The 19,501-nt window shown below is 45.2% G+C and overlaps 1 protein-coding gene across 5 annotated transcripts in view; it reads left to right on the forward strand.

Annotated features, from left to right (window-relative positions):
* Positions 1–19,501, forward strand: part of Ptpro (protein tyrosine phosphatase, receptor type, O) — a 212,336-nt gene that overhangs the window by 174,350 nt on the left and 18,485 nt on the right. For all 5 annotated transcript variants that reach the window (NM_011216.3, NM_001164401.1, XM_030255238.1 and 2 more), the window contains 6 exons: positions 117–152; positions 4,024–4,105; positions 14,405–14,495; positions 15,997–16,073; positions 16,870–17,004; positions 17,247–17,369. In NM_011216.3, the coding sequence (NP_035346.3) occupies positions 117–152; positions 4,024–4,105; positions 14,405–14,495; positions 15,997–16,073; positions 16,870–17,004; positions 17,247–17,369 (544 nt within the window). The remainder of the gene's footprint in view (positions 1–116; positions 153–4,023; positions 4,106–14,404; positions 14,496–15,996; positions 16,074–16,869; positions 17,005–17,246; positions 17,370–19,501) is intronic.

Here is a 19,501-nt window from a genome sequence, read left to right on the forward strand (position 1 = left end):
TTAATCCAGAAGTATTTAATAAAATTAAATAAATTTTTAAATTAAATAAAATTTAAAGTTTAATCATATAACCAACTTTTTATCCTGATATAGGTTTTTTTTTATTCAATTTTCAGGAGTAAAAATGGCTTAAAGAAGAGGAAACTAACAAAGTAAGTCCTCAGCACTGCTGCCCTCAGAGAGTTCCATCCATTGTGATGATCTTAACTTTCCAATCGAAACCTTCCTACTGCTGTGAGAAAACACTCTGACCCAAATAACTCAGGAGAGGAAAGGGCTCATCTCATCTTACGATACAATTCTGAGAGAAGCCAGGGCAGGAGCCACATGTAGTGGCGCACACCTTTAGCCCCAGAACTCAGGAGGCAGAGGCAGGCAGCACTTTGTGAGTTCCAAGCCAGCCTGGTCTACATGGCTGGTCTAGGGCAGCCAGGGCTACATAGACAGATATCCCTGCCCCGTCCCCAGTCTCAAAAACAAAAGCAAAAGAACTTGAAGCAAAAAATCATGGAGGAGTTCCACTTGCTGGCTCGCTGTGGCTTATGAGGAATCACCTGTCCAGAGAACCCACAGAAGCCAGAGAAGCACTGTCCTACCCACAGTGGTCTAGGCCCTTCTACAGCAATCAACACTCAACACAGCTCCCCACCGGCATACCCTCCGATCAGTCTGATCTGGGCAACCCCTTACTGAGATGCCAGTCTCAGTTAACTCAAGGCTATTTCAAGTTCAGCTACCCAGGTCAAAAGGATAACATGCTTCCAAATAGAAGGAATTGTTGAGGAAGAGGATGGTATGTGTTGAAAAGCACAGTCTATGCTGTTTATGCGCAGGGATGGGGAGACCACTGAAGATGCTTATCACAGAACCCGTGTCAGGAAAAGCATCAGTCCTTACCATATGGAACCTTAGGAAGGATGGATTGTTAGGACTTACAGAAAGCTTGCAAGAGGTCATGTGACATGCCAAACATATGACCATCTAATGTATACATAAACACATTTGTGTAGTCAAAGGCTCTGGTCATTTTATATTTTGAAGTTCTACATTTAATCCAGAGAAAGGTTTTTGCTCTAGCTGATGCTAAAATTAATACTTTGCCAATACTATTTCTGAAATCCTTCATAATAAACAGGAAAGATAATTAACTAGCTTGGGCGCTTTCTTACCTCGTGAACTGTTAAGTCATTCGAGAATGACTCTGGTGAGTGGAAATTAACCATCCATTCATGTGAGAAGCTTATGAGTTAATCAGCTTCAGGCCTTTTCTTGATTAAAATTCTGTGGTCTATATAAAAAGTGAAACTTTTTTTTTTCTAAATAGAATTCCATCTTGATTCTTTACCACGGATAGAACACTAATGCATTAGTACAAAAAGGCAAGGGGGCTCTGGTGACATCATTGCTGATAGAGAGAAACAGAACAAGACATGTGTTAGTCTGTCCAATATTTGGAAAGAAACATTAAGATAAAATATTATTTTTAGCTTTGAATGGATTGTCATTTCAGGGCACAGTAAGTTCATTGTTCCAAAGTCTGTCTAACACCAGCAAGTATTCTATTGACATCCACTAAGGGGTGTGGGGAATAGGCAATTGGTCAAGAAGAGACTAAGAGAAACATGACAGCAATGGAAAGTCTTTGTTGCAAAAACCTACTGCTATAGAGGGACCGGCTAGTATATCCAGGAACAGAGTAATAGGACAAAGGGGATGGGGAACACTCTGAGATGTCCCTTCCATGTCCCAGGCAGAAACAAGAAGATGAAAGATCTGGACTCTGGTCCCAGATATCTGACTCCCCTTGTCTTCATGCAACCTTCCTTTCCTCTTCCGTTCTGCCCCATCCTTAAATACCCCCTCTCCTCTCCTCTCCACTCCACTCTTCTTGGAGTTACTTCTCCATCCTCTCTTATCCCTCTCGGTTTTGCTTCTTCTCAGCCCTAGATCTGGTCTGCCTCCACCACACGTGCCCCTGTATGTTGTGGAAACGTTTAATCTCAATCAGGTGCTTCTACCCAGCCTTTGATTATTCAATTCCCAGATAAAAGACACATGAGACGTTTAATTTATAATAAGCCTTTATCAGCACTAGAGCTGGGCAGATAGCTGTCTTCTATGCTATTTTGTCTATATCCCTTCCAATAACCTCACTATGTGATTTGCCATGTTCCATCTGGGCTGCTCTTAACTGCAATCAGCCAGCCTTCATGGCAATGCTTTTAAGATTCTTACCCCCTGGCATCTTTTCTCTCTACCTTCCTTTCTCTCTCCCCCAGACCCAAGCCTGGAAACCACAAGCCCCGCCTACCTTTCTTCTGCCCAGCTACAGGCTGTAAGCATCTTTATTCACCAATCAGGAATAACTTGGAGGGGGCAAGTGTCTTAGTTAGGATTTTACTGCTGTGAACAGACACCGTGACCAAAGCAACTCTTATAAGGATGACATATAATTGGGGCTGGCTTACATGTTCAGAGGTTCAGTCCATTATCATCGAGGCAGGAGCACTGCAGCATCCAGGCAGACATGGTGCAGCAGGAGCTAAGAGTTCTGCACCTTCATCCAAAGGCAAACAGGAAAAGACTGGCTTCCAGGCAGCTAGGAAGAGGGTCTTAAAGCCCACGCCCACAGTGACACACCTACTCCCAGGCTACACCTCCAAATAGGGCTACTCCACGGGCTAGACATATTCAAACCACTACAGTAAGGTTACATAGTGTCACTTGGGTCTGCCCTCAAACTCTCTGGGAACAACCAGGCCGTAGGGGCCAATAGCTAGCATTCTAATACAAGCAGCATCAGACCAACCCACTACAGCTAGCTCCTAGTTTCCTAATAACAAGGGAACAGTTTAGAAGTGTTAGATCCAGCTTTAAGACAAATGCCTCACTACAGCAACCCACAGCAGAGAAAGCAGCTCTAACAAAGCCTGTTAGACATGCAAGTCCATCTATAGCTGGTATTTTGGAAAGAGAAAAGACTTAAAGTGGGAACTCCCCTGAAATAGGGCTTGTTCTGCCTGGGTTCTTGCCAGATGTCTATTCCCCAGTGGCCCCATGGCAGATTCCTCACTTTCGTCCCTTAACCATGGGTCTCTTAAGTTTTCATGGTTCTGCTGAGGAGGAGGTGGAAGGTGAAGCTTTGCGCACATTAGGCAGGCCACTAAGCTATATCCCAGCCATCCTTGGCTCATGTGGACCAGCCAAGCATGTCAGTATGTTTTATGAACTACCATGTGTTTATGGGCAAGAATCATCGTTTCTATACATTCTGATGTAAAACGCTAGAGTTTAGAAGAAGTCCCAAGAACTATGATCTACTAAAATTTTAGTATAAATGATTGTTACAAATTAGCCTACCAGGTAGATTAGCTTGTCAACAGCTTTAACCAAATCCCTAACCCATGCTGTGTAGTTGGGAATGGGATATGGATCTGCAGACAGAGGGAAAAGCTGAACATGTAACAAGACTAAGGCATAGGCTAGATGTGTAGACCCTGCCCAAATGGAAAGGCTGGGTTTACAGGAGAAAAGACAGCTTCAGTAGATACAGAAAACACCTAGAGGCTCCTAGATTTACTCTTCATGTAATTCCTAGTGTTTAGGAAGTCTATGAATATACACCCTTTCTAAAAATTTATTACCAGCTGGCAGCCTTAATTAAGGAATATAGGAACAGTGAGAGCTCACTCCAGAAAAGTGAAACTTTGGTTTTTGCTTAGAAAAGCTCACAGGTGTGGTGTCAACCAATTGCACAGGTGTGGGGTCAACCAATTACACAGATGCGGTGTTAACCAATTACACAGGTGTGGTGTTAACCAATTACACAGGTGCGGTGTCATCCAATTACACAGGTGTGGGGGTCAACAAATTAAACAGGTGTGGGGGTCAACAAATTAAACAGGTGTGGGGGTCAACAAATTACACAGGTGTGGTGTTGATCAATTACACAGGTGTGGTGTTGATCAATATTCCACCCATAACGTTGATTTTGAAGCGTTCTTTTCTTTGTGTTTCACAAAGCCCCGTTCAGCTGGATGACTTCGATTCTTACATCAAGGATATGGCCAAGGACTCGGACTATAAATTCTCTCTTCAGTTTGAGGTGAGTGGCGAGGCATTTTCTCCCTTCTGTGATTGGCAGGCTGTGGGAAGGGTCAGGTTTGCATGGGGACCATTTCCCCACTCAGTGGGTAGAGCATGTGATGCATAGTCTGCTAAGGGAGGAAGGCTGGCGATGTCAGAGCCACCTGAACTCCTAGGCTAGATCACAGAGCCTCTGCCATTGGCAAGAAGGGGAGAGCACAGAGAGCTCAACTGCGGGAGGAAAAGAAGAGGAGCGGGTTCAAAGGTGAGGAGATGGGACCAGGAGGCGCCATCTTTGAAAAATCAAGCACAGTCGGGAGGATGGAGGATTAAAAGCAAACTGATGCCTGGCATCAAAGTTACCTTCCAGGGACTTTGCTGTTCCCAGGTGACATGGACCATAGACTGCAGACGGCAATCAGGGTGGGTGGCGGGCATCCATCCCTGTATTTCCTAGGTGCGTGATAGCCGAGAGCAGGGTGCTCGTTAAGCTAGGGTTCCAAGCAATGCTGTGGAATGCATGTTGCCCTTTGGCTTTTCTTTCTTTTGAAACCTGGGGGGGCGGGGGGGGGGGAGTTGCTCATGATTTGTGCAGACAAAGGAGGACACCGACCACGCTCCCTTCCCGGGAAGCACACGCTGAGTATCAGACCATGTGCCGCCACAAGCAGAAATGAGCTGATGGGTAGAAGAGACTGGGTCCTTGCTTTGCCTCACTGTGGCTCCTGGCTCTCAGCATGCCTCAGGCTCCACGGCATCTGCACTGACCCGTGATCCGGGATAAACGGGAAGACGGCGATGTTTCTAAGTTTGGTAGTTTTCTTTTTAAGCCTACATTCTCTTTCCCATTAAAGTGGCTGGTTTTATCTAATTTATTTTTTCCATATCCTTTTTTTTTTTTTCTTCACCACCCAAGAACCGCTTTAGTGAACAGAGCCCAGCAATATTCTAACTGAGGACATTCTTTCAGGGAGTTTGGGGGTAAAAAGAATCTGCAAATGTTTACCTTCTTTTTTGATATAGTAAAAAATACTTTACTATGAGTGTGTGTGTGTGCACGCACGCGTGTGTGTGTGTGTGTGTGTGTGTGTGTATGTGTGTGTGTGTGTGTGTGTGTGTGTTTATACACATGCCATAACATGTATGTAGATAAGAAGGCAACTTCCACAAGTCAGCTCTCCCCTTCATCATTTGGGGCCCAATGAGCCAGCTCAGGTCATCAGGGTTGGTAGCAAGAACCATCATCCACCAAGCCTTCTCACTGACCTGTGGATCTTATTCATTGCCAGATGCAAAGCCCCCTAACTACCACCTGTCTTCATAAATCTCACATAAAGCCTGGCCAGTTACCTATTCCTGCTGGTGCCTATGAGATTACCAATGTCACCTCCCCCCTCAGTGTTACATCTCAAATAACAGAAATTCAATTGCATTTGGGGGTCTACAGTAAGGATGACATTTCAGAAAATATGTCACTGGGAGAAAGAAAATTTTAAAATATTAATAATAAGCCCAAATTCTGTAAAAATGAACAGCCGGATGACTATAGTGGTAGAGATGAAAATAATGGTATGTGATTTGGCCACACCTTTCTGTGTGATAAAAAAAAAAATACCCTGGAAAAAAAACAAATTAGGAAAGAGAGGAGTTTTCCACCCACAGCTTTCCTTTGGGGAAGGCAGCAGAACCATGGGTATAGAAGGCTGGGTATAGAAGAAGCAGAGAGACAAAGGAAGTGGGGACCAGGCTGTAGCATTTCACAAAGCTGGTCCCTGTGGATATACATCTTCCAGCAAAGCTCACCCTCCTCTCAGACAGCACCACCAGCTAGGACCAAGTGCTCAGACCAGAGCCCTCTGGGGAGCCTTCATCATCAAGCTACCATAGATGCTGTGAACGGTGGAGCTGAAGTCCAGAGCCTGTGCTGGGGACTTGCAGTTTAGGCCATCAAATCAGAGTTTAAACATTACTGTGTCTCAGAATTGTATACTCCTTTTGAAGTTCAGGACCATTTTTCTGGTTTGAAAATAGAGAGAATGCTTTTATGGTAATGGGAACATAATTCTAATCAGCTCTTACCTAAGTAAAGAAGGCTTTATTGAAAGGACATTAATGTATCTCCTGTAAGAAAGTTTAGTAGCTAAACCTTCCATGGGTTTCAGGGATGGCTGGAAGTTCAAGCCAGATCCCCGAGAAAGCCCCTTCATTTCTCACTTCTGCTCCCCCTGGTCCTGCCTTTGCTGTCTTCCACTGCAAGGCAACTTCTTTTTACTACTAAAGAAGGAAGGGCCACATGAGATCTTGCAAGCAACCTAATTGACTAAATTGCCCTAAATGAGGGACAGCCATGTTCCTGGACACAGCCATGTTCCTGGACAAAGGTGGAACACTGCAAGAGCCAAACCATAAGCAATGTATGTACTAGCCTCAACGCTAAATGTTCAATTGACCATGTGCCTGGCTTTTTTTTTTAATGCATTCAATGTATATATGAACATTTTAATTTAGCTCATAACATTTGTGTTTGCATGTAAGGATTTCTATATATTTGGCCACTAATAAGTCAATACTGGGGGGGGGGGGCAGGAAGACTTCTCAAACCTCAGTTTCTTTACCTATAAGATGGGTAGGTTGAACTAAACTAATGATTTCCCACTGAGCAAGAGCTGACCAGTTCCTAAGGAGGGTAGTGATGTGTGGGTGGCTTTGGGTGGAGGCTACTAACTGTTTAATGAGAGAAGAGCAGAGGAATGAAATTCTCCTCAGGGTGTACAATCAGGAATTGTCTTCGGCTAGTTGAACTCCTGAGAAAAACACTGGGCATCATGTAGAGCACGGGTCAGCAGGGTTTGCCATGCCTGTCTATTACGGTTCTCCAGAAACCCAATGGGATGTGTGTGTAGAAGCAGTGGTGTTATAGAGAGAGTGGGTTGTCTTAATGAACTTGCTTACGGAGACTGGAAAGTCTAGGCCACAGGGCGGGCTGTCCAGCTGGTGAACCACGGAAAAGTTGAGACTGCAGTCCTGAGTCTGAAGGCAGGAGGGAGCAGAAGTCCCTCCTCCGTGAGGAATTTGTTTTCCCTCTTAATTCAATCAATTGATTGGATAAGGCCTCCCTTTGTGCAAATAGTAATCTACTGAGTCCATTGAGTCCATCATACCCTCATTCACCACGTTCATAACGAGCTCTCGTCTGCTGTGTGGTCGGGCACCTGGGCACTACAGCCTAGCCAAGCAGACGTATAAATGCAGTCTTTGTTTCCTTCCCCCTGACAGCCTGTCTCGCTCAGACTAGCATTGGCTCAGCCAAGGGCCCACACTGGCTGGGTTTCCTTTCTCCCTGACAGTCTGCAGTCGATTCTCAGATCTTCACAGCCCACAGTGCCTCAGATTGAGGGGTTTTCTTCACAGTTTTCCAGGAAGTATTTACTCCTGACTGCGCTCTGTGTATACGCCCGACTTAAACACAACAGGCTTCAGATTTTCTATGATTTTTTTATATTCATAATTATTGCAACAGAACAGGAAAAATGCTTCTAGTTATAACAGTACCCCCCAAGAAGGTATAGGATGCCTGAATCACTTGAGTGTAGCTAAGCCTAGTAGCTGAAACAGGTTTTTGTTCATATGAACGCTAATACAACTTCTATTCATTTCCATACTAACACTGAAAGATCAAACGTGTATTGAGAAATTGCATCATTTGTAATCATTATGCAAATTGAAGATAATGTCTGGATTTACATATATTACCAATACAGCTATAAGTCATGCATGAAGCTATATGGCTTTCTACTTCGTATTCACTGAATAAATTCCCTCCATATTCGGTATATGACTGGGAAGCTGTGAGAAAGATTGATGAGTCTTCTGACAGAAATATACATCTTCCTTTAAGGAGGTTGGGAACTGGTAAGAGGACAGCTTCATTTCTGATGTTTCTGATAAGAAAGCGTCTATAGAACCAGACCTCAGAGCTTGAGGTGGGAACATTCCATGTAGCCCTTGCTTTCCCGTTGATTGCTGGCATTTTGGAATTAATTAAAACACAGGTGGAGGCCCTCACGCTCTTTGTTCAGAAATATGACTATACATACAACTGTGCAGCATCCTACAACTTGTACAAGTGACTCTTCTCGATAGTGATGCCACCTCAGCCTGCCTCTTACATCACCTCAAATCCCCCCATCACTTGGGGTTACAAGAGCTTTGCTCCCAGCCTTGACTTTTCCCTCTTATCCCCTCAGTCCTAGAATTTGATCTTTTCCTAAGAGCCTCTCCTAGCACTGCGGCATTGGTTTGTGTACCATCCCTAATGAGTTGCATCTTGGTCTCCCCATCCTTGAGAGCTACTGTAGACATCCAGGGGGTTGATATCTTTTATCTCTACCCTTCTACTACCCACCCATCAGACTCCCGTCTGCACTGTATGCTTTCCTCGAGGTTTGTGTGATGCATCAAATTCTGTCCACACATAACTGCCGAGGTCCCATTGTCTACCTGCCACAGGATGATATCTCATTCTCAGATAGGACCATGATAGATGGAGATAGTTAAAATGGCCAAAGGTTAAGAGATCATACTATATGCGGCTGAGCTGTAGGTGAATGTCCAATTAGAAGCTAATGAAAACGAACGAGATATCCTCACCACAGCCATCACAGAAGGGGCGTGGTCCTGCTGATACCTGGGGTTTTGATTTGTGCACTCCAGAGCTAGGAAACAATAAATTTGTTTGGTGTTAAGTCACCATATTTGGGTCGCCATCTTGGTTCCGGGACTCCGCAGAACTTAGGAAATTAGTCTGAACAGGTGAGAGGGTGCGCCAGAGAACCGGACTGCTTCTGGGACAGGCGGAAGCACAGAGCCGCTGAGGCAGCACCCTTTGCGGGCCACAGACAGCCAGCCACCATCCGGACCAGAGGACAGGTGTCCGCCTGGCTCGGGAGGCGGCCTCAGCCTCAGCAGCAGCGGTCGCCATCTGGGTTCCAGGACTCCGCAGAACTTAGGAATTTAGTCTGCACAGGTGAGAGTCTGCACCACAGAAGCTGACAGCTTCTGGGAACTGCCAAAGCAACACAGCTTCTGAGAAAGGTCCTGTTTTGGGCCTTCTTCTTCGGCCAGGAGGAGGTCCAAACACAAGATATCTGCGCACCTTCCCTGTAAGAGAGCTTGCCAGCAGAGAGTGCTCTGAGCACTGAAACTCAGAGGAGAGAATCTGTCTCCCAGGTCTGCTGATAGACGGTAACAGAATCACCAGAAGAACAATCTCTAAACAGAGTCAACTATAACTACTAACTCCAGAGATTACCAGATGGCGAAAGGTAAACGTAGGAATCTTACTAACAGGAACCAAGACCACTCACCATCATCAGAACCCAGCACTCCCACTTCGCCCAGTCCAGGGCACCCCAACATACCTGAAAACCTAGACCCAGATTTAAAAGCATATCTCATGATGATGGTAGAGGACATCAAGAAGGACTTTAATAACTCACTTAAAGAAATACAGGAGAACACTGCTAAAGAGTTACAAGTCCTTAAAGAAAAACAGGAAAACACAATCAAACAGGTAGAAGTCCTTACAGAAAAAGAGGAAAAAACATACAAACAGGTGATGGAAATGAACAAAACCATACTAGACCTAAAAAGGGAAGTAGACACAATAAAGAAAACTCAAAGTGAGGCAACACTGGAGATAGAAACCCTAGGAAAGAAATCTGGAACCATAGATTTGAGCATCAGCAACAGAATACAAGAGATGGAAGAGAGAATCTCAGGTGCAGAAGATTCCATAGAGAACATGGACACAACAATCAAAGAAAATGGAAAATGCAAAAAGATCCTAACTCAAAATATCCAGGAAATCCAGGACACAATAAGAAGACCAAACCTACGGATAATAGGAGTGGATGAGAATGAAGATTTTCAACTCAAAGTCACCATATTTGTAGCACCTTATTCCAACAGCCTCAGAAGGCCCATACAGTGCTGCACTGGATGAGAGCTTACTCTCTTCATCCCCCTTCATGGTCACCTGAAGATAAGCACACACCACAATTCTATTGTGCCATTAGCTTGCTGCAGATGGGCCCTCTGCTCTCCCCCACCCCCTTACCCCCGCCCCTTTGTCTTCCCTGTGGACACGGGATCTATTGGCCCGAATGCCTTGCGTCTAACGCCCAGTCTGTTCCAAGGTCAGTGCTAAGTACCACAATCTGCTGATGGTGTTGCTAGCTCTAAAATCCTATGCTTGCCTTACAGGCTGACTGTGTTCTTCCAATCCATGGAAGGCCTTGCCTCGTTGACAGTATTTAAGGATGAGGCCCTTTGGAGGTAATTAAGATGCACAGAGTAAAGGAGCTGGGATTCTAGTGGTGAGGTTAATGCCTTAATATAAGAGAAACTAGTGAGTTTGCCATCTTCTTCTTCCCCTGAGCTTCACGTTGATAAGACATGGGAACACACAGAGCTGACAGCTGCTTACAAGCCAAAGATTAACAAGGAAATCTACATTGTTGGCAACTTGGTTTGGGGCTTTTCAGCCCCCATGACTATGAAAAATAATAGCATCTTTTGATTAAAACCTCAACTCTGTGATGTTTAGTTGTGGCAGTACACACACACACACAAACACAGAGGCATATACACATACACAGTGCATGTTTTTACTTTCTTTCTCTGGAGTTGGGTGCTTCAACTGTCTCTGGCCCAATATAGATGGCCACTGGGCTTGGTGACTCTGTTAGGCTCTAGGAAGTCATTACAGTGCTCTTGGCTTGAAACAATAGATCTGTGCTCTCCAAGTTCAGATTCAGGAGCTGAACACGCTCCCTTTGGAGCCTCCGGGGAGAGCACTTGTGTACCTTGCTCAGTTTTGGGTGGCCCCAAGTGTCCCTCCACTGGCAGCTACATCAAGCCAGACTCTAACCAGTCTCTACATGGCTTCTCCTCTGGCAATCCATACAGAGTGACTTATCCCCACAGACTTTTACAAAAGGTCCACATTCATAGGTTGTGACATGGACACAGCTCCTTGGAGAACACCATTCAACCCATGGGGACGTCTCCAGTAAATAAAAAACATGATTGATTATATCCGAAGCAAAATGGGCAAACAGAAACTGGAAAATGATTTATGTGGCTTCAGCCCGTCACCCCTACACTTTATTGTAATGAAGATTTAAGCCTCTGCGGTGTCTCTATGGCTCGAGGGAAACTCCCTGCAGAGTGACCTGAGCTGAGACCTTGTTTGGTTTTCCATTGGGTGACAAGCTAAATTACAAAGCCTGCAGAGTTGCTCGCTTGTACACCCAGCTTCGGGCCGGCTCAGGCTCCGCTGCAGTTCTACTTGGCTAATTTACATTTACAGTGTTCAGCCAATTAAGCAGCTCTTACCAACTTAGGGCATTTTCAACTGGGACCGCAGCACTGAATTTCAGGTCTCTTAGAGAGTCAGTGTCCACGTGCTCAGCCCGCTCTCCAGCTCTGGGTTTGTTTCCAAGGTTTCTTTTGTATCCGAGGCCTTTCCGAGTTGCTTTTTAGTCTGTGTCCAAATTGTTGGCGGAAAGCTGAGGAGAGTTGTGACTCTGTCCACACAAAGGCGAAGAAAGGAGTCATTATAGACCCAGGTCAGGCAAAGCAAAAACAAACACAACCACACCACCTTTGAATGCTTCACAGTTGGTGTTCACGGGGCAATGTTTGCCTTTGTTGAGTTTAATAATTCTATTTGCTAGTACACAAGCCAGCAAAGGATGGGAAAGTTGTAAGATTTGTCTGAGGATGGCTAAACTTACATTGACGATTTTTGAGCTGCTTTCAAAAAACCGATTCTTTATAAGTGGCACACACAACTAAGGAAGATATTTTGAAAAATAATCTCTTTTGGACAAATTATCCTTTATGGTTCTTTCTAAAGAAACTCCACTTGTAAAATATCTTAATCAATGGAAGAAAAAAAAACCCATAATTTAAATAAGCTCATGATTACTCTAATTAACCTTAAAAAATAATGCTGATTTGGGTTAAGTTTTGCAAAACTAGAGATTGTGTGTGTGTGTGTGTGTGTGTGTGTGTGTGTGTGTGTGTGTGTGTGTCTGTGTTTATCTCACAAGAGTAATATAGCAAGCCATTGGAAAACCTTGATGAGAAACTTGTGCAATTACAATGGCAGTTTTCTGCTTTATAAGGACACTAGTGCAAAGGTTTTTTTTTTTTTATCTGAAATGGGGAAAAATTTAAATTTGTACTGAGGCACCTACTTGCCAGTTCATCTTCAAGAACGGCTGACTACCTCGTAGCCCAAACAGTGTAAGATTCTATAATCTTGAGAAGCAAAAACTGATGAAGCATCAACAAGAAAGAAACAGTTGGGCCACTGAGGTTGCTCCATCCAGGCTGATGGCAACTGTGCAGGCCAGTATCGGGTGACAGCAAGTATCTCCAACTTGAAAGAGGCCCAGGACCGAAAGCTGGATTCCCAGAGCATGGGCTCTGTGAAGAATGCTTGAATCAAGACACACAGGATGAGAGGGCCGCTCTTCTCAATCAACGTCTCTTCCCTTAAATGTCTCTTCCCTTTAAAATCTTTCAGAGATCCACAGATTCCTCTTCCAGAGTAGTCCTCTAGCTCCGAATTCCTTAAAGGAACCATTGAGAAGAGACTTGAAGTGTGACACTTGGGTGCTTTGCTGCATCCTTTGGGGCTTGGAACAGATTACCTTGAGTAAAGTTCGAGAACTTCAGAGTTCAGATCAGCAATGCCTGTGGAGAGGCCTTGCAAGAGGGGTGACCTGTAATCGTAGCACTCAGGAGGCAGAGACAAAGCACGGTCAGGACAAGCTGGTGAGCTAGCCTTGCTAACTGGCTTAGTCAAAGACCCTAATGTGGCAAATGAAGTGAAGATCCATTAGGGAAGCCACCATAGCCCTCTGCCTCACCACACGGGCACACCCACATACATGCCAATACATCATTACACATACATACACATGCAAAACACTGGATTCATTAAGTGCAAGCAAAATGTATAGCAGCTGGTTTCTCAACAGCCTCAAGAAGCTAAAAATGACTCACGCTATGTTACGTAAAGCCAAATACCAAGGGTACACACACATACACACACACACACACACACACACATATACACATACACACACACACACACAGAGAGCACATTCACTTGCATTGACACATACATAAAATAAAAACAATAAAAATGCATCTTGGAGTCTTTCAGGATATTGCTAGATTTGCTCCTTCAGTAGTATATGGTACAAGCCCAGAAACTACCATTCCAATAGGAATGGGACTGTAGGACACCTGGGAGTATACAACCACTTTTTTTTTTTAAATAAAGCACAGGGATAAACAGCTGAAATGCCTCTTACAGTCACTTAATCTTTTGAACTGCACTGGTTGTCTGCTTATAGGAAAATCACTAATGCTTGCTGGGGTAAGGGCGATGGTAAAGACACCCAACAGGTCGACAGATGTCTCTCCAGTGTGCTGCCTTCCGTTCTAGGGCTTGCCTCCACATGCCGATCCATCTTTGTTCTACGGGTCCCATCACCAGTATTTAGAGACTGTTAACCCACTATTTTACAGTGAGGAGATTGCTTCCTGTCCTCGCTCCACCCTCTCACTTCTTCTTTGAGGCTTATCTCTATGAGAAAACAGATCTCCACATTTCCTCACGAAATAGGAAAGGTTTATATGAATGACTCCTACGTGAGCTGCCCCCCTTATCATAATCCTGGAGCCTGTGTTCATTCCTGAGCCTCCCTCCCTCCATCTCCCACGCAGATCTCTACATCTCCGAATGATGTGTGAGAAGCCTGAGCTCTCTAGATGTCACAGTGGGCAGTGCTTCACTGCAGTCAGGCTGACAGACAGCCTTTACCATCTGAGCCCCTCCATGCTTAGCCTTCACACTCATAGGTCCGTGGCTTCGATGGAGTGATTCTACTTCAGGCTGTGGGTGTCAGTCAGGCTGTCTCCTCACCCAGACACTGGCAGCTTTCCTGCCCACAAACTCTTTCTGGCTGCTGGTAGAGGACAGGAGAAGAAACCGAATTAAATAAGCCCATAGTGAATTTCCGATTTCACCCAAGTTCTACCCACTCATTGCCTAGAGTGAGCTGACAAGAACGGAGTGGATCAGCAAACACACTCTGCCCTTAGAAGGAATCGCTATGTTATCAGCTAGCCAAGGGCATGTTGAAGTTTTATCCACGAACAGAGTCCAAGGTGAACCGTAAGCCATCCAATCTGCACCGTGCACAGAAACTTCAACCCTACTCTCTCTTGTTTGCAGGAGTTGAAGTTGATTGGACTGGATATTCCGCACTTTGCTGCAGATCTACCGCTGAACCGATGTAAAAACCGCTACACAAACATCCTGCCGTGTAAGCTGGCCTCTAACCCTGATCCCAGCCCCGTCTTTTAAAGGTCAAAGCTTTGCCACTGCAGCTTAATCAGTCTCGCTCTTTCCCAGCCAGACTCAGGTGTGGTCTGAACCACCGGGCCAGTGCTGAGGCTTCCTGGACCTGGCAGGTGCACTGGTCTTACTCAGTGGAGGGGGCGGGGGTTATTCATTACTCTGCTTTCACACAAACTGCATCTGAGCATTGGACTCTCCCTCCCACTAGACAAAGAACTCTAGTCAGCTAATGACTGCTAAGGAAGGGAGAACTGGTCTCCCCAGGGGAGAGCTCCATGTTTATCCAGTTCCAAGTGGTCAGCGCTGAACTCATTTCATCTAAGCAATACTAAATAAACTGAGCAGGTTGTACTAACATATTTATATAGGTAACAGTAATAATCAAAGAAAAAGAGCCCATGAATTTGAAAGGGAGTCCAGTGGACACCTTGTTACTGTCAAGAACCAGAGATTTTCTTTATGAAACTCAACACCACGGAGAGTAAAAATACATCAATAAAGAAAGGTTTGAAAAAGAAGTTAGCAGTATAAACCAGAATAAGCTAAAGGAAAAGAGGGGGGAGAAATAACCATGACGAAAGCCGAAGTCAAAGAGGCCAACAATAAGACTGTAACACACAAGAAAGGGTCAACTGGGGTTGGGGCTGAGGAGAGATAGCAGGAGAACACCACAAGTCTAAGGAGTCTAAACACACTGTGAGGACTCTAGTTAACAGCACTGTGTGGAACACCAACAGTTTTACAATGGAGTGGCCTTTACACACTTTTCCACACAAAGAATAACAATATGAGATGGCAGATATGCTTAACTCTAGTAGTCATTTCTTAATATGCAGACAGGTGAACACACACAAGCACACACACATACAGAAGCATTCACCTTAAACATTAAATTTCATGTCCAGCAACAAAAAAAAATTAAACTAATAAGTATAATAATAATTTCAAAAGGCCCACGTGACTTCTGTTCTCTGGGTAAATTGGTGGGTCCTTTGGCTGTCGCTGCATGAGAAGGGAATCATGAATTTCTATTAACACACAATGGTGTTCCATATGGTCACAAAGACATTGCAGTTCCTGCCTGAGGCACTTGTAGATGACTTTTCCAGAGATGGAAGAGCTGAAAATGTAGGTAGTGGCTGGAAGATGGTCATGTGCTAGTGAGAAGGAGAAGCTAACACTACAGCAGGTTCCCTCCCTCCATGGTATTTGATCTAACTTGGTATCTGATAGAGACTGTTAGAATGAGTTTTCCTTCCATTCTGAATTTATTTTAATTAATTAATTTTAATGAATTTTTCTGTGTAGCCCTGGCTGTCCTGGAACTCACTCTGTAGACCATGCTGGCCTCGAACTCAGAAATCCACCTGCCTCTGCCTCCCGAGTGCTGGGATTAAAGGCGTGCGCCACCACCGCCCGGCCCATTCTGATTTTTTAACGTCTCTTTTTCTCTTTGCTCTTCATAGATGACTTTAGCCGGGTGAGGCTAGTCTCCATGAACGAAGAGGAAGGAGCAGACTACATTAATGCCAACTATATTCCTGTAAGTAGAAGTGAAAAACCCACTCATCCGGAGCTCAAAACCACACAGTCCAGGCAGTGGAAGGCCATAGGGGCTAAGGGTACATGAGACGAAGAGCTGTCCCCGCCCAACAACTGAGTACCAGGAGCTGTAAGCACTTTCTGCTGTTCCTGTTCAGAGTCCAGGATGCAGTGGTTCTCATCCTTCCTAATGCTGCAACCCTTTACCTCATGTTGTGGTGACCTCACCCATAAAATCATTTCATTGCTCCACCACAACTGTAATTTTGCACCATCATGAGTTGTAACGTAAGCATCTAACATGCAGGATATCTGATATGGAACCCCTGTGGAAAGGGCATTGGAACCCCAAAGGGGTCACAACCTGCCGGTTGAGAACCGCTGTCTGATAGAGGGAAAGGCTCACAGGGCCCTGTGAAAGACTACCAGAGAGGAAGGACGGTCATGAAGGGCCTCTCCCCTGTGTTTAGACTCCAGAGCCCTGATTCAAAGGGCTACCGCTGCACAGCTGTGCACTTAAAGCATCGGTTAAGACTGTGGTTGACATAAAAGGTGTGGACATGATTTGATAGGCTTCTACAATGTAGAGCTTAAAGCCACACCAACCCATACAATCCCTCTGATTACCACTTTCATGATAAGCTGAAGGAAACGTTGTATAGAGGTGTGTGATCCTCTGCCAACTTCGTCATCAGCAAAAACGGCAGCTGTCCTCACAGGTGTAGAACGGCCAACAGCGTTTGGCAGTGGCGGTGGCGGTGGCTGGGGAAGTATTGAAGCTCTCTCTCTTCTTTCAGGGATACAACTCACCCCAGGAGTACATTGCCACCCAGGGTCCCCTGCCAGAAACCAGAAATGACTTCTGGAAGATGGTCCTACAACAGAAGTCCCACATCATCGTCATGCTCACTCAATGCAATGAGAAAAGGAGGGTGTGTACCTATGCGGCCCAGTGCCCGTTGGCCATGGCTGCCCTGTTCACAGCCCTGGGTGTGTGTCCACTGTCAGGAAGATGACTAAAGTTGCTTAGTTTCCCCTTCTTCATGGGGCTGCATCATTCTTTTGAAAGGAGGATCATTGTGGCCCTGTCATGAGCACAGACTCTATCTAGTTCTTCCCTGGTTTCTCTTTTGTTTTGCTTTGTCTTTTTAACAGTGCATTACTGTTGCCTCAGGTAAAATGTGACCACTACTGGCCATTCACAGAAGAACCCATTGCTTATGGGGACATCACCGTGGAGATGGTCTCTGAGGAAGAGGAGGAGGACTGGGCCAGTAGACACTTCCGGATCAACTATGTAAGTTTCCAACAGATTCAGGAAGGGTGGTCTCCATCTCTCCATCTCACCAATAAATACCGCCCACCCAAACCATCCCTGTGTAAGGTTGTGAGCACTTCAGGCTCTGTCGTGCTGCTACCTGCAAGAGACAAAAAGATCTGCCTTTCAGGACAGTTACTATTCCTACCAAGGGTGGTTTGGATGCAATGCTGTCTTCAAAGGCCAGGAGATGAAACAATGGTCTGCATTGGTCCACCTCAAACTTGTGCAAGGCTGTTAGCCACACCAGAGAGGAAGGTGTTCTCATCGCTTAATCAGATAAGATGGAGAGCAGGCATGGGAGGCACAAGTACATTTCAAATTAAACATTGGAACCAAGGCTTGCTAGTTCGAATTTTGTTCTGTGAGTTTCAATGTCTTGACCTCCTTAAGTATGGTCCCATGCCTCTCTTAAAGTTAGGTAGAGTTCCAGAAAGATCTGTTTTCCTTGCCTTGCTTATGTCTCTGTGGACAAGTCTTTCAGCTCAGGCTGATCATGTCTGTGCTAGGCTCCAGGGTCGGGCTGCATGTCTGCCTCACCAGCCAGCTGTTCAGGAAAGGCAGAACACAGTCCGTTATAGGAGTCAGAACCCATGTTTCCCTGATGAGAAACAAGGGGGTCTGGGACAGATGCTATGGTTCTCAGCCTCCTGTGTGGGAGTTGGAAATGGGAGTCTGAGAGTTTGCACTCCCCCTCAGGACATTTATGTGTCAGGCAGGAAGCAAAAGACAGCCAAGGGATGGGGACCAGATCTGGGTTGGTTCTGAGTGCTGAGAGAGTACAGAGTGGCTAGAAAAGAGAAGGCCTTCTCCAGGAGAGTTAGGTGTGGCTCTTTATCATAACCCCCACCCCCAACCCCAGCAATCCTTGATGAAAGAGATGGTCCTCCTTCCTTGTTCAAACTGCTTTATTTGATGGTGAATGTGAATGCACCAGGGATTAAATACCTTTTGCCGGAAGGAATGGCCAGGAAGGGAAGCTCATTGGCTAAACACGCAGGGTCTATGTAGATACTTCTTTAGCATGGAGAAGTATCTCTAGGGTTTTATCTGCATGACAACTGTCATGGTCTTCTCAGTGGGGTGTCATATGTTATATGTTATATGGGTGTTATATGGGTGTTATATGTTATATGGGTGTTATATGTTACAGAACAGGTAGTTTGGCAGGGAGCAAGCCCCATGTCTGCTGTTCTCAATTCTGAGATTCCTCGGGGTTTGGGCCTGCTCAACCTTACCAGTTCTTCTGTCTGGTGTCACAGTTCACTTGCCCCACACTCCAGTGCTCATTCCAGCCACAGTCATCCAATTTTCTCTTTAAAGATAAGCATTCCATAGGATATACTTTCTACTAGTGTAGTCCCCTTGGAACAGGCTGTCTGTTGAGAACAGAACTTCACTGGGAAGCCCTCATGCCCTGTTCTTTCCGGCACAGAGACAGGCCTTCCTGGTGGTGCCAAGCAGGAGAGAGCATAATGACGCCTGTGGAACAGACAAATTCACCCCCTGCCCGTTTTGTAAAACCCCATCAGCTAAGAGTGGCTTCTCTGCTTTCAAATGTTGGCAGAGCTGGAGATGTCGTCAGGCAGCCTGGAAGGTGCATGCCAGTGCCTGAGTTCCTTCTTCACAAAAATGCATTGAATGGACTGGGAAAAGGTAGATAACATTTCATATGGCACTGGCCATTCACAGGTATGGTGGCACTTACCAATCACGCAGCACTTAGGAAGCTGAGGCAGGAGCGTTGGGAGTATAAAGGCTAGCCTTGATGCCACAGTGAAACCCCAACCTCCAAGAAAAAAAATTAAAGATTGTGTCACATGAAATATTATCTGTCAATTATGTGAAATTCAAATTTCAGTGCTCAGGGTGTTTTGTTGGATCACGGTCCACATTTGTTTAGGACGTATTGTCTCTGCCTCATGGGAACCAAATGGCTGCAGTCATGGCAAATATACTGAAAGATCTACCTGGACTTTCCAGAAAATATGTGTTGAATCTTTATGTGAACACAGATTACTCATCAGAACAACAGCATAAGCACTCAGTTAACTACCTGCTTACTGGTATTTATAAAAAATAACACACACACACACATACACCAAAAGAAA

Source organism: Mus musculus, chromosome 6, assembly GCF_000001635.26.
Source record: "Mus musculus strain C57BL/6J chromosome 6, GRCm38.p6 C57BL/6J".
Taxonomy (NCBI): Eukaryota; Metazoa; Chordata; class Mammalia; order Rodentia; family Muridae; genus Mus; species Mus musculus.